Below are 16588 nucleotides of genomic sequence, written 5' to 3'. Positions count from 1 at the left end.
ATATTTGTGAGATACAGTATATATATACTAAATTAATTAAAATAAATTGCATTTTTCCTTTTTTAAATCTACAAATTTTTTTAACATGATAAAATCCATTAGAGTAGAGACAAGTATTCTTTATCCTGGAAATAAGTGGTTAATAGATGGTTTGATGCGATTAATTTTCATAAATGATTAGTCCAGGAAGAACAGATAACATCTTGGGAGCATAATGTGGTAAAAAAAAATAAAAAATAATTCACTTTTTTAAAAAACAATGAGCAGATCTGCATTCTTCCGGGTTCATAGTCAATAATATGTAGAATTATATTTTATATTATAAAGTCTCATGGAAAAGTGAGACAATATTTTTAATATCACACCACATAAATAAGTCACAATACACAGATTTTTGGCTATAAGATGAATAACTAGACAGGAGGCTTGTCATTTATTTCAGTTCAACTTGTTCCATTAAGATCAACCATGTTTTTGTAAAAAAAAATAATTTTAATTTTTTTTGCATCCTGGATTTTGTATTTGTGTTCTTTATTAGGCCTACATGCTTATTTTAGTTTTTGGTAGCCATTTTAGAATTAAAGGGATAGTTCACCCAAAATTAAAAATTCTCATCATTTGCTAACCCTGATGCCATCCCAGATGTGTTTTACTTTCTTTCTTCTTCAGAACACAAATTTAGATTTTTAGAAGAATATCTCAACTCTATTGGTCCATTTAATTAATGCAAGTGAATTGTGGCCAGAACTTTGAAGCTCCAAAAAGGACATTAAGGCAGCGTAAAAGTAATCCATACAACTCCACATAAATCCACGTCTTCAGAAGCGATATGATAGGTGTGTGTGTGGGTGAAAAACAGATTCATATTTAAGTCCTTTATTACTACAAATTATCCTCCCTGCCTAGCAGGTGGCAATATACATAAAGAATGTGAATCACTAAAAACAAAAGAACATGTAAGTTGAGATTTTTAGTAAAAAAAAAAAAAAAGTCTAAAAAAATGTATCTATTTCTCACCCATTCCTTTCACATTATTTCTGAAGTCACATATTTATTCAGTTTTATGGATTACTTTTATGCTGCCTTTATGTGCTTTTTGGAGCTTAAAAGTTCTGGTCACAACTCACTTGCATTAAATGGATCTACAGAGCTGAAATATTCTTCTAAAAATCTTTGTTTGTGTTCAGCAGATGAAAGAAAGTCATACACATGTGGGAAGGCATGAGGGTAAATGATTGGAATTTTCATTTTTGGGTGAATTATTCCTTTCATTATTATAAGCATTATTATTATTCTGTTTTTATTATATTTATATTCATCATGTAATTTGATTTGATATTGCAAATAGTTGTATTATCTATATAATTATAATAATTATTCTATATTTATTTTTGTATTTTGTAGGCCTATGTTTGAATATAGCAAGTCAGCAACCTCGCAGCACTAGGACCCTGCGGCAGAGCGCACTTTATTGCACTCTGGATGTTTCCGCGCTCCCTCGTGCCAGAGGGACGCACCTACTCTGCCAGATACTTGATCAATTATTTTTGTTCAAGTGTCTATCCGACAGTCAGTATGGAGATGGCTGCGAATCGTGTGGGGAGGCGGTATAACAATAAAGTCCACTCACCGAACCGAGGTGCCGGCAGGGAAGCTGGACTGAGCGTGCAGAAGAGACAAGCGCGTGTCACCGTAAAATATAACAGAAAGGAACTCCAGAGACGCTTAGATGTGGAAAAGTGGATAGATACCGGACTTGACGAGATGTATTTGGGAAGGGTGAGTAACCTTGTTGCAATGATTGAAATTAAGCAAATAAAAAGGAGAAGAAATTGAATTGATTGAATACATTTGAATTGATTGAATACATTTGAATTGATTGAATACATTTAATAAATTCTGTGATTATTTAATGACAATAAACAATAAGATCTTCCAGCAGCACAACGCGTTGCTGAAAAATGTGCTCATGTGGAATTGTTGTATTAATTATTCATTGGTAATATGCAATAATAGGCTATCTAACAGTGCAAGCCTTTTGTCAAAGTGGGGCGTAGTTTTAAAATCACCATATCCACGTGTACCTATTAAAGCTGCGTGCCTCAAATATTAAGCAGGTGTCACATAATATGGACCCAAAATGGAGGGGTAGGGGTAAGGCTTAGTCAAATTTTATTTATTTTGCCAATTTATGAATCATTGTATTCATGGGTTAAAAATAATAATAAAATATAATGTATAATCAAGTTTGAATAAATAAACAGGTGTCTAAATATGTATTTATTAATAGGACTGTTTGGTATGTAATTCATAGACGTTTTTCTTTCAGATGAATCGATTTGACTGGGAAGCTGTTTTAATGATTTGTCTATCATTATATAAATTATAAGAGTTTAAAAATTCTTCACTGCCTTGGAAGCATTTTCACTATAGTGCCACTGCAAGGGCGTAGCTGGCTGGCGCTCTTTAAAAAGGTGATTTTGTCCCAAGCACTTTTTTAATCTAAACCAATATTGAGTCCAAATGGTGGATTTGTATGGAGTACTGTTTGTGTTAGGTTACTTTGGGCTGATTGAGCAACAATCCATTCAATCACAGGCAAGTTTCATTAGCTGAAAATAAAACCTTATGTAGACAGTGTAATCAACACCGCTCCATTCATTTCTATAAACCTGCTTTCAATAATGCTAATTTATCCATGTTTTTATCACATTGATGCTGATCTAAATGAATAGTCTAGAGTTGATGAACACAAATATGAGAAATATTTATTGGCATATCGTTCTTGATCGGCAGCATTAAATAAAATTAACTGCATAAAAAAATCAAAAGACAATCCTTCTTTTAAGCACACATTGTAAGTGGAGATTATATCAGTGCATGAGTCTTCATTAAGTTTTGCATTTATATTATATATGTGAGGTAAAAATTTGATCGGTTCTTTTTGTCAATTTAAGCAGATTATTAGATCTGTGTTAAAAATGTAAAGCTATATTATCAACTCCTGTTTATTTACCTCTATGTTGGTGTGCACTAGACAAACTGTAGGAAAAAAGATTGATCTGCTGTGTTCTTAGAACACTTGTGCATTATACTGAAGTGAACAGATATGCAGGCATGCTTTTTAATACATTTTACGGACATTATTGAAACTCATAATTATTATTATGACTATTATTGTTGTCTTTGATAAAAGTCATGCTTAGCAGCTCACAAAATATATAAATTATATATTTGCTTTGTTCTTATAATGCTTAAAACCTTGACTAAAGTCTCTTTGTAGGGCTGTAGACATAAACATTTTAAAGGATTAACATTTTCTTTTGATCATTGATTCAGTGACACATGTCACACAAGCCATCACCAGAAATGGTCACTGAACAAATCATTAAATGGATCTGAACAAATTTTAAAAACAAATTTAAGTACCGCAATGTACAAGCACAAAATAAAAAAAATAAATTGTTCACATGCATATAACTGACTAGAGCGAAGCATAATGAGCTTGAAATATTTTTGTACAAGTACACTCGCTCAATAGAGACAGAATGTGTCAATGGGATCAAACAAAAACTGCATCGGAGAATACAAGAAATGGGACGAAAGCCTTTTTTTCGAATCTAAGGTGCCGGAACAGCAGGGGGTTCTGCTTCAAAAGCTGAAACTTTGGCAGTGCTAAATTATAACCTTTATGTTTCCATAGTAAAAAAGCAAAGAAAGCTATTGGTATAATTTGGGAGATTTTTTATTTTATTTATTTTTTTATTTATATTTTTTTAAATGATGTTGATGCAAGCACATATTCCAAAAGGTTTGCATGAAGAGCCATTAATAACTTACTTAATACTCCGTATTATCAAACGTTCTAATCTACAAGGCTTTGGTTAACACCACAGACATATATGCTGACGATTTTTACCTCACACTTTGTCACAAAATGTACCAGTTCTGGTAAATGGAGGGAACAGGTCCCATGAGCAACATGGGAAAGATCAGGCAGCTGATTTTAAAGACTTAAAATTGTATTTTGCATGCTTGCCTTACATGGAGAGCTTTCTGGACCTTAGGGATGCCAACAGGCGCCTGAATAACAAAAATACTGACAGTCAATGGGCTTGATTGGGCTTTGTGATAGTGAATGTAAGGGTAAAAAGTGCTTGGGCTCTGACACTGGAATGCACATAAGCCTGCATGGCATGTTGCCATGATAAACACAGTTCTGAAATTATGTAATCAATGTATGGCTTGGATTTGCACACTTTAAACTAAATAAAAACCAAAGAGAGGTACCAGTTATCTGGTTAGACTGAAATTTTCCTATAAGGTGATGAAATTAGTTATCTTTTTGTGATGTTGGAGGATGAGATGGATATTCCCCTACTGCTCTGTGATTCTGCACACTAGCACTTGATTGGCTTGTAATGCAGAGTGTTGAAGCATTTAAAAAAAGCTTTTGATATTCATTAAGTTCAATTTAATTACATTTGAATGTCATTGTTTGGCAAACTTGCAGTTAATGCCCTTTTACAAAACCATCTGAAAGTGATGGTCTAATAAAATTTACGTGAAGGGTTTGTTTTTCTATCAGGGTGTGAACTTTCCATGAGCTAATGCTATTTTTCTATCCCCTACCCATAAATCTAACCCTCACATGAACCCCTTTTGCATTTTTTGTTATATTTTCATTAATGTTTTTTAAGCAATTTTCCTTGCTTGGACCACTGGCTGGCCAAGAAAGTGATTTCAGGTTGTACTATCCACGCGGGGATATTTGGTCTCTAAACTTTGGCGCGTTTACATGCGCAAATGTTAACCGTTTATGCTTAATAAGTCGACAACTTGTGTTCATGTAAACACCATAAATGAATCTCCTTTATCTGGGTAAGGTCATAAATGGTTCAAGCATAAACCGATCAACACAGGTAGATTTTTACAAATACCCTGATTTTGTGTCTCATGTAAACACATTTTCCGGCATCTTTACCAGCTTATTCAATTTGTGCAAGTGTTGTGTGCATGTTATGTTGTAAGTCAAAAGCAGAGAATAATCCGATGATTTCAGGTGTCAACACGGTTCTCTTGCATTGTCAGATTTTTTGGTATACAATGATTATTGGTAGTTATCAGTGTATTAGTATGCATGTGAACTTACTGATTGAATTACACAAACCTCAAAACTGGCAATAATCAGGCTGATTCTATCCAATCAGTGGAGGACAGTGTTACACATCTCCGTGTGGTTCTGCATCTGCACATTAAAAGGTGAAGCAGACATTAGAAGATCCTCATAAATAACACTGAAATGTTTTTCTGTAGTCACTGGACACATTCATATTATGGCAGAATATCACACACAATAATCTATTTGAATCTTTATGAAGTGATCTTCATTTCCTGCCGGTAGCAGGACAACGGTCTGCTTTTAACACTGGTCCTGGGATTGATTGATTGGTATATTTGTCTCATGGGGTGTTTCTTATGTGTGAGGGGGATGGGGGCTGTGGAAATGAAGACCCCATATGTCACTGTATCACACAAAGAAAGCCCTCTTGCAACTGTCCTCCACCCCCATCCCACAAAATAACTAATCGCTACCTATTGGTCCACAAACAGGACAGCAAAAGCCCCATTAAACATGGCCATTAGTCCTCTGCCATTAGGCCACAACTGTATCAAAGCTGAATCAAAAGCCAAGATTATAGCCTCTTTGTGGTCTGCTGAACGTCTGTATGTGGTCCAGGGGCGAGTACATATTTAATTCCATGCCTGACTTCACTCATGATACAAACCTCGAGTCACGAAACTTTGTGTTACAGATGTGACTTATACGGTGATGGTGTGATCCTCTAGAAATCATAAAAACACAGCACACAATCTTTTTTAAATTTTAATCCTTTATACATTTATTTTTACAACATCAGACTTGCAACTTTAAAAAAAAAAAAAAAATAAAGCAGGAGAATATATCCCATAAAACCATCTTTTGACTTGGAACAGTAAGCAACCAGCTAGCAATGCCCAAGCAACTATCCTTAGCATCATAGTAGTGACTTTTGCACATGCAAGCACCACAAAAAATAATTTCTACTTTCACACCCTTTCATAGTGACACATAATTTTGCATTGTGAACTACATACTGCTCATTATTATAATACTGCATTTACTGTTGTTAAGTGCTGTAGATAAAATCTGATGGAGCACTGTGCGATCCCTTCAGCAGCTCTCACATTAGCTCTGTCCAATCAGAGTAAAATGTCAAATCCTTTGTGCATCATCTGTCCTCAGGACTCCATACACTGTGATGTAACAATAAGCTGTTCCACATTACTGGCAAACGTGCCTGTGAAATGGGCTGAAATGGGTTGACCTTACTAATTACATTATGTGCCTTTGCTGGCTTTCTAACATTTACGTTAAAATATACTCTTGCCCTTTCAATGCTTAAACAAGCACTCATCAACACTCAAAAGATTCATCCAATGGCATCCATTTTTTTAGTTCTTCATTCCCACGGGACTTGAACTAGCACACAAACGTTTCGGACACTTTAGCAGATTTGTGTTTTATGCAGTGGTGAAAAATAAACATTAATAACTTACCACCCAATTAAATTTTAGTTTAGAAATTTTAGTTGAGAGAATACATGAAAGCTTTAGTGTAAGTGTCTAGTGTTGAATAACACAGTTGCTCTGTTCCAAAACCTAGTGGGCCGCCTAGAAGGCAGCCAGGTAAGACATCGGCACGCTCCTGACATGAAGGAAGGCAACTTAATTATGCTGCCTCAATTTTAGCCAAATTATAAGGCAGCATCGCATGATTTACGAATAGGCAATCCAATAATGCATTACGATGAGGGTTTTGTCTTGAAGGGAGCCATCTTTCTAGAAATGTTATGCGAGAGACATTTGTAATGTTAAAATTGTAGCGTTAGGGTTAAGTTCAGGGGTAGGGGTAGATGTAGTGTTTCTGTGAGACCCTAAATAAACACGATAAACAGTGCATGAATGCTGCATATGACTCTCGCAAGACATTTCCCAGTCCAACGGTTCAAGCTTAGTGAAAAAATAAATCCAAGATTGCAAACAAAGCAAGAGAAATGTTGATTAAAAATGTACTTAAATGTATAAAATTTTTTAATGAAATATAAGTAAACTAACCGACATTTCCAAACGTAGATGTTGATTTATCAACTGTATTCACGCTGTATGTCTCTGATCTTAACACATATAAAAACTTACACAAATGTGCATTTGAATCAGTTGTACAGCTGTTTTAAGGAATGTAAACTCTGCATAAGAAGAAAACAGACTATAGTAGCTACTGGCCTGGAGGGGACTGAATCACAACCCTGGGGGAGTCGGCTGATGCTAAACCATTTGGAGTGATTCATGCTTTCAGTAAAAGGTGAAAGTGTCCATGTTTTATCAGAAGCAGTTTACCACAAAGTAAAGCCCAGAGGTGTCAGAGATCATATTGTACATAATGATCAACAAAAATAGACTGATTAGCCAGAAATGTAACAGATTTAGATAAACAAGATCATATGCATGCAGTTGACACAGGATGTGTTCTTGAGTGCATCTGCACTGTTTAAATGGTTACTTTTGTATAAAATAAAAGATGTACTTTTTTTTTTTTTTTACAAGTATGGGTTAGGAAATTTCTAATTTTAGCATGTAAGAAAGTATATATCATTTTTATTAATAATGCATATTAACTCTCAACACAAAGCGCAGTTTGCTATTTTTCTGAGAAATAGGTTGTTGCACCAAGACATTTGAAAAAAATAAACATTCAACTCAGTTCCTGCATTTGCAGTTTGGAGATTCCACCAGCAGGTGGTAAATAAAAATGTCCAAACTATAAAAAATATAGTGGAACATCAGATTATGTCTCTGACAATCCAAGTTGTAGTAGCCGTTTCACATGAAACAAAAATGTATAAGATTTGTGTTAAACTATCTATAGGTCATGGTTTATTTTTCAATTATTATTATTACTATGTTTAAATTTACAGTTGTATGGTCTAATTTGTAAGTCTAAAGGTATACTTCCAGCTGTTGTCGTAGAGTGATTTTTAAGTCACTGCAAAAAGGGCCGGTAGAAGAAGTTGGAGAGAGTAAAAAGCGTGTCACTGTTATAGAAATATTCCTGACAATGTATAACGTAATTTATTCTTCTAATTCATTGTATACAGTCCATCTAGACTGCCAGCTTCTTATGAATGTGCTGTCTTGGTCTATATCGTTGATCAGCTATATTGTTGCTTGAGGGAATGAACTATATGAGAGGATGCAGACAGTGGAATAATAACCGGAGAAAACTTCAGAATTAAATTGCACTTAATCCAGCCATTTTGTATGTTGCAAATGCTTTATGCTTAAGACTTATGGCATAGCACTGCGCTTGATGCTAGCTCTCTTAAAATTGGGCCCACAGTGTTTACAGTTTTCAAGAAAATTAACTTATAAATGGATTACTTCAAGTTGTCGCTGCATATCAAGATGGGATAGGAGAAGGTATTTTAACACCAAAAAAGTTACGCACTTCAGCTTTAAATGTCATTTTTGTCCTCCACTGAATGTTAGCTTTAGGGTTGGGGTTTGGGTTAGGGGTTAGAGTTAATAAAATATGCTTTCCTACTGACTTTATAACATCATGTACAACAAAAAATACAACTCTCTTTTGGCACCACTCTGTGGACAATTTACCTGGAAAAATGGAGCTAACACATTCAGTACGTTCAACACTTTTTAGCTTCAACCACTGGGGGCAGTGATTTGAATTTCATTAAGCACAAACTGATTTCAGCAGCAGAACTTTCAACCTACTGTTGCTAAATTGACCGTGATATCTGTCTGAAAATGTGTCCTGTGTGAAGGGCCCCTTAGATGTTATTTTCATTATGGAATAATTATGTTATCAAATGTAATGAAGCAATAATGTCAACAACCCTATTTAGTGTACTACTTTTCATGTGAGTGTACACAATTGGTTGAACACAGTTCCTTTGCTTAACCACAAAATCTAAAGCAATGTCATAAACTTACAAACTTACTGAAAGGTTGCTCAGTGTGTGAGGGGGCATGGTTGTTTCACAGCATTTCAGTGGCATTTGGAGTTAAAAGAAAGGTCACTGATGCCCCTGTAGGGGTTTCGGCTTGGATCTTAGTCTGATTGACCTTTTGACAGGGTGGTGTTAGTTTCAGAATTTGTAAAGTTCTCCCACGCCAACTTTGTTCCCTATGGTTCTCCATAACTTATTAGGAAACGCTTTGGCTTGCTTGACCAGCATTGACCTGTAGTGTGGGTGTACTGTTTAATTTTGTAATTTGGAACTTACCACTAACAAGTGATAACATTCTGTAAATGTGAAATTAATTGATAAGTTTAGATTAAATACCACCACATTATATGACTCTGCTCTTGTTCTCACTTATTTGATTGTCTAATTTATATTATGACTTGTGGGAAAGTATTTTGTACAACCCCCTTTTTTTTTTTTTTTTTTATTCCCAAGAACTGCTGTTTCACTTGAAAATTGGCTTTATTCATCTGTATAATGTGCAAACATTAAAACTGAAACAGATGGCTGCATCTTTTCCAAATTCCAGATATTTGTTTCTTCTGTGAAATCACAGCACTACCCAAGACCAGTAAGTACAGAGGTTATCAAGAATGCAAATAAATGATTACCCGATCAAGCCAATTTGGTATGAAAATATGGTGACTGGTGTTATGCTTTCATTTCCCAAAAGGCTATTTTATGTCACTGGTGAGTGGAGGGTTTTAAGCAGGTTTGGCTTCTGTGAATGATTTACAAGAGGGTTCTGAAAATTGCCCTTGGCCTACTTTCAAGTTGAGTTAACCCAACTTAAGCCACAACAGAATGGAACATGAAGCCCAAATAATTTTCCAAACACAGATGAGCACGGTACAAATATTGTGTGGCAATTCTGCAAGTACACCAATTTCCAATAGACAAAATTAAATTTCCAGTGCTGCAAAGATTTATAATATATATGTTGTACATTTATAGATTTATAATTATAATACAGCCAGGCATTTATAATACATATGTATGTACCTAATGTTCAGTCAGCTTGTCATTAGCACAATATAAACCAAGGTAGGGTGATCAGGACCCTGACGCAAAATGGGGCTCCTGAAGTGGTTTAATCAGTTGGCCTAGCAAATTTGAACATTGCAACAATATCAAGATTAACAACAAGATTAATTTTGATATTATTAGGAAAATTATCATAGCTATTGTTGCTATGGACTAACACAATCATCGACAATGTAACATGTCTTCCTCTATTTTAAGTTCTCCCCCATCTTTGTGTTTCTTAAAGGTGCTTTGTTCTTCAGAGCAATGTTTTTGTTTTGTTTTTATGAGCTTCTAGCCATTTATCAACCGATTTATGTTCACCATTAAATGGTGAAAGACTCCAATGAAGTTTTTACTACAGTCTCTCTTGAATGCTCTGAATCGAGTATTCCAGAGAGACAGTTTAATAATGTGTTAATTGTGTATTGCTCGCAGCACATAAATACATTCATATATAAAGAATATTTTTGTTTTTATATATATATATATATATATATATATATATACACACACACACTATGTGCTGTGAGCAATATACCACAATCCAAGTAAAATGACACTGAGTTTTGACATCAATGTGTTGTTTGGTTAACACTATAGGTGTATTTTGTAGGGTAGGGAGGGACTAGTTCATCCCAACACAATAGATTAGTGTTGAGTGACAGCTGCCTGGCTAGTTTGACAGTTAGTTTGACCTAGTTTGACAGCTGCTGAGTAGAGCAGGAGACAATGCTTTGATTTTAGCTCTGTAAGACCAAACGAATGCATGCTGTGCCACCTTATGATTTCATGAAGTACTCATTTAGTATGACATCTAACCTTTACAGACCACTTGGCAAGAGATTCATTGATTTCTGTGGTGGGCAGTCAATCGAGAATACATTATGAATGTGCATTATTAATGCAAGAGTTAATTGTGTAACACACTCTTTGCACTATATGTGAAATGATGCATTAGAAATCACACCGACAGATGTAAACAAGTAAAGATGTTGTGGAAGGAGTGCACAGCAGAAATGAAAAGGAACTCTGTGATGTTTAAGAGTTATTGTTTGACTGTTTCTCTCCTCACAGGAAGATGAGATGCCTGAGGAAGTGAACATTGATGAGCTACTGGATCTACAGAGTGATGAAGAGCGGACAAAGAAGCTGCAGGTATCTGCTCTTTCAAACTGTTGTTTCTATGTTGAGGAAACTCTGCTGTAAAGACCAGCATTGCTCAGTGGTCACCAGTATGTTAGGTGTTGGATGCTTGTTTCCCATGCACCAGGCTTCTCAATTAGCTTAACCAGAAATATTTCCATGATCAACATGCATCAGAAAAAACAAGCAGAAAGTCTAAGCCATTCTTTTCAGCAGGGAAGAGAACCCTGTCTAACACTGTCCTGCTGCATTTTGTTAATTTGTTTATTCAATCTCTTGATTTTCTTTTTCTAACAGGACATCCTTAATACCTGCAGTAACAACACAGAAGTAAGTCAGCATACCTGTTTTTCGCTCCCTTTTTTCTCCTGTTCAACCTATCAATTTTTACACCCTGGGAAATACAGTAAATGTTACCACATTTAAAACAAAGCTGCACTGTCCTTTTCTACATAAAGCCAATCTTTAACAAAATAACCCCTACAGTTTCAGGTTTACTATAAACCGAGTGATTCACTGACACACTGAGGGAAATAGTGTTGATGAAAACTCGAAACTTGAAGTCCCTTTATCAAAACATGCTTTTATATGTGGAAGGAATTATACACATAAAGTTTCCCCTTTGTTAGCAGTAAAATTACAATTTCACCACTGAAGAACAAGTCACATTTCATCACATTTCATATGCTTCAACAACTGTGCCATCGTCCTCTGCTGCCCCCTGTTGTTAAAGTTGGTAAAAGTTGGTAGTGACTGGTCAATGCTTTAAAGAAATTCAGGTATTAATAGGTCAGTTAGTTGCATTGTTCTTACCCTGAACTGCCCTAAATGTCCAAATTGGTGATGATTTTTTTAATACATTAACAAGTTGTTGAAATGCAGGATTAAAGTAGAATAAAACTGGGCTGCACCTTTTCTGGAAGAATTTAGTTGCAAGCTACTGGATTGTTTTTCATCTGAATGGTTTCATTAACAGTCAAACAAAGCTCAAGTGTTAACCATAAAAATTCTAGAATGACCAGAATGAATGAAAATATTCACTGATAGAACTGTTTTGGTACTGATAAACTATTAAGATCACAACCAAAGAGTTCTACAGTATAATACCTGGAGAGAGATATATGTTGGCATTCCTGTGATTGCATACAACATTGTCTCATTCCAATGCTGAATCATGTCTATCATTAATACATTTTTTTCTCTGATAATCTGCTTTTCCTCCTCATCCTTACAAGGTCTTCATCACAGAGTTGGTGAATAAACTTCATGGCCTCCAGAAACAAGAGGATCTCCACAACAATGGGATTGAACATCCTCAGCTTCACATCTTCCCAGATCGCCAGGGATCCTCTGAAACTTAGAGACACAGAGCACCTTCCCAAATGAACACATACGTTACCTATGACTGGTCAGTTTCCTGTTTAAAACATGTTTAATACTGGACATCAGCAGTATATGTGCACAGAAAGGGAAATTTTCCAGCTATTTTTCACACTTTCATTCACTTAATCACCATTTTGCCTATATATTTTTAATAGCTTCCCGCTCTTAATTAATCTACAAACAAATATAGAAAAACAAAGTTTATCCGGTAAGAATTTATTCCTTGATGCGTACAAGCGAAGTGTGAAAACTGTTTCACAAATCACAAGCCCGAAGCCCAAAGCCGAAGCAACATGTGAGTCTGAGCTCCACCCCGTCAATCCTTAAGAATTTCCACAGAATCCCTCAACAGTGCAAATGAATGAGCATCTAAAGTCAGATTGTCAAATTCATCAGCCAATCAGATTGATTTATTTGTTCTTGGTGGTGTGATATTTAGGATATGTCCCGGTCGAGGCCTTCTAGCTGGCCTTGAGTGACGCAATCACGCCTTAAGTGATGTAATTTTAAGTGAAGAGTGCAAGATCTTGCTGACAGTTGGCTGTCACTGTCACATCACCATTGAGAAAGAGATCCTTATGGATTTAAGGATGCATGACTGTGTGATAGCTTAATTTATTAAACAGGAAAGAAGGACTGATTTTCACTTCAAGTAAATTGGTAAGTGTTTTTTGCATTCTTATAGCAACATCAGGAGTGTAAATAAAAAATTAGGCTGCTGGAGCATTCAGTGTCAGATCAAGTTTTGAAAAGTTGTGCTGCATTGCATTCAACTCAGAAAGTCGGATTTTACAACTTGATAAGGAAAAGTGCAATGGATGCATCTTTAAGTCATAATTACATCTTGTAGGCTCGTGCAGAAATTCTCAACATATTTCGCCGAGATGCAGGGGCATGATGTCACACAAACATGCCGACACTCAGGGAGATATACAAAGTAAGTGATAAACATTCACTTTATTAAGTAATATCGATAAATGAGTCTGTTTCCACATTACATGATATTAAAGCTTGTTTAACAAACGCCTGCAGAAACGGGTGTATAAAACATAATCTCTTTTGATAATCGTAAACCTGAAGCACAAATGCTAGTGCTGCAGCATTGTTTATCAGTTGGGTTGCTAGGAGACATCTCTAATGAGAGTCAAACACTGCTAAGCTAACGGGAGCGCTGCAGTTCTGAATATCGGGGAATGGATTATGGAGATATCAAGTAGGAATATCCCACATCCAACTTGAATGAAATGCAGCATAACCGTGTACCCTGATGAAACGAAATTAATTGCATGTGATAAGGTGTCATCCTTATTTAAATTTTTGTATGTATCGAAAAATGAGATGTACATCCCTTTCACACTGAAAAATGTGAAAGTGTATTTATTACCTTGAGGAGCTATTTCTACCTGATCTTACCTTCAGACATTTACTGTCAGTGGTGTGACCCAATATATTTATGTTTATTCAAAAATATTAAATCATTTATTTGACTCAAATTAAATCAGTTAAATTTATAAGTTACCACATGAAGTACATTTTTAGTTAAATTTAAGTATCAACGCATTTTTATAGTGATTGTTATCTCTTTTTATCTGTTATTTTTTCCGTCTTTAGCAGTTGTTCTTTTCAAGTGTCGACCCATGTGGACAGATTTTTATCATGGAGAATCTGTTGATTTTTAGATTATAATGACTAAGATACAGATTTGCCACAATCGGGCCAAAGATTGTTGTCACTGTGCTTTTTTTTATTACAAAATGGTTCTAATGATTCCCTGTTGTGATATTTATCTGTAGATGTTAGATTTTGTAGAATTAATTTTTTTTACAAAAACATTCTTGAATATCAGTGAATGTTTTGCTGTTTAGATTAACACTGTCAGCTTTATCCATTATGTATGTAGGACTTTTTGAAGGCTTGTTTTTAACCAAGGTGTTGTTAATCATTTCTTTTGCTGCTACTGTGTTAACTGCTCCAAGTTGAGATAACTAATAGTTAAACAACTGGTCAAAATAAACATTTCTATTTGATGAAAGTTATAAATTTTGAAGGAATTACCAAGCATTTATATTTTAGCGCTTTATTCTTTGGTATGCATCATGCACCATTATATTTGTATGTGCAACAGCTGTGTCAGCAATTTATCTTATTGTGTTTTTTTTTTAGTAACTGTTTTCAGTTTTTCTTGTTTGCAGTTCCGTATTTGTGACTCACATTCCAACAATAATGAATCAAATGTATTATATTTTAGTCAGCACACACTCATTTTAAAGGCTGAACATAATACTATTTAAAAAAAAAAAAAAACTTTTGCATGAGTATTTGAATCTCATTTGTGTTTTTTTTTTTTTTATATTCAATGGAACAAAAGTGGTGGTAACATGGATATTCAATTAATTTCTGAAGTAATAATGGGCTGTTTGTTATATTTTGTGGGGCCCTCCCATAAAAATGTAACCTGATTTCTTTCAAATAAAAGAATAGCATTCAAGCTAAGGGACACAGGAATAAATTATGCTGTGTAAATTATCATTGCCCATTTCATCGTTGTCAAATAAAATTATAAATCTACTGTATGTCTGCACTTAATTATTTTGTATATTGGTGCTTTCTGTGCATGAATTGAAATAGATTTTCCTTTTTGTTATATGCAGTTTAATGCTCCCTTTTAACAATCACGCACAAACTTCAGTTAGAATATCGATGGATCGATACGTTTTGCAATATTTAATATCAAACAGACCAAAACATCTTAAAATGCTTTAGATGTTCAACTATTTTATTGTAAAAAATCTGTAACAACTTTGATGTTAACAAAACACGGCATAACTGGAAAAATATGCTTCAATACTTGATCCAGCTATTTGTTTTCCCTCTAAATGCACATTCCTGTTGGATCTTGAGAGTATCTTTAGTGCATTCCTCTGAAAAAGACAGCAGTGGGCAGCAAAGCAACTGTCCATTTCAAGAGTACATTTTTTAGCTCTTTTAGTTTGTTACACAAGCTTGTAATGTGTAAGATTATTGTATATGCTTCACTTGGTTTACAAACCATTTATAATCACAATTGATTGCATTTGACCTTCTAATAAAGTTCAAATTCTTGAAAGATTCTCAGATTGACTAATTCAGCTGTAGTACTCAACTTTGTATTTTGAAAGACGGGAAAACATGAATGACGGATTTGAACTCTGCACCAGCACTGTAAGATAGTAAGTAGTATGCAAATGTTTGTAAATGTATGAAAACACATAGCTGTATCAGAGACAAGGGAACAAAGAAAGAAAACGAAATGCAAAAATGAAATAAAAAAAGAAATCATTATTTAGACTAGGCAAATCATTGTTTTTCAGCCTGAGCTGTGCAAATTCTTTGAAGCGGCAGAGTCACACTTATTTCTATGATGTAAACGATATAAATAGCACTTATTATTACTTTGGTGATCAAAGCCCTGCGTCTTTTGATCTATGAGTCCAATACAATGCTGCGTCTCGCTGTAAGAAAACAAACAAACTACCCCTTGCAGTGCAGGTGCACTCATTGACCCGGGCACACCAACCCGACTTGTCTGCCCTGCTTATTTCAACCATGTGTTTCTGTTGTAGTGGGAAAACACCTTCAGATGTGCAAGGCCTGTGATGAGGATTAGCATCAACAAACTCCCGCACAAAAGCAGACAGAAGACTCCCACACATTAACTCTGCCCCCATTCAGATCCACTTCCTTCATGCCACACATACCAGTGCTGACCAATCATGTTAATCACAAGCATATATACATATGAGATAAGGTGCCATCTTTTAACCAGTCAATAATGAAATAAACCAAAAATATGACAGTACACTGCAAGGGGAACACTTTACTGTATTCTATCCACGCCTCCTTAATTAGTGGAGTCATAGTGCCCATGACTCCAAAGGCCAAGGAGGTGGTGGGAGATGGTGGAAAGGAAA

General features: G+C 35.1%; 1 protein-coding gene across 1 annotated transcript; it reads left to right on the top strand.

The window, feature by feature from the left end:
- Positions 1-1440: 1440 nt before the first annotated feature.
- LOC127631855 (protein phosphatase 1 regulatory subunit 14A-like) lies at positions 1441-15195 on the top strand. Its single transcript, XM_052110231.1, has 4 exons — positions 1441-1779; positions 11187-11267; positions 11553-11585; positions 12491-15195. The coding sequence occupies exons 1-4, from the start codon at positions 1483-1485 to the stop codon at positions 12614-12616; spliced, it is 537 nt and encodes a 178-aa protein (XP_051966191.1). The 5' UTR covers positions 1441-1482; the 3' UTR covers positions 12617-15195.
- The last annotated feature ends 1393 nt before the right edge of the window (positions 15196-16588 follow it).

Source organism: Xyrauchen texanus, chromosome 38, assembly GCF_025860055.1.
Source record: "Xyrauchen texanus isolate HMW12.3.18 chromosome 38, RBS_HiC_50CHRs, whole genome shotgun sequence".
NCBI lineage: Eukaryota > Metazoa > Chordata > Actinopteri > Cypriniformes > Catostomidae > Xyrauchen > Xyrauchen texanus.
This window is presented reverse-complemented; position numbering and strand designations above follow the sequence as displayed.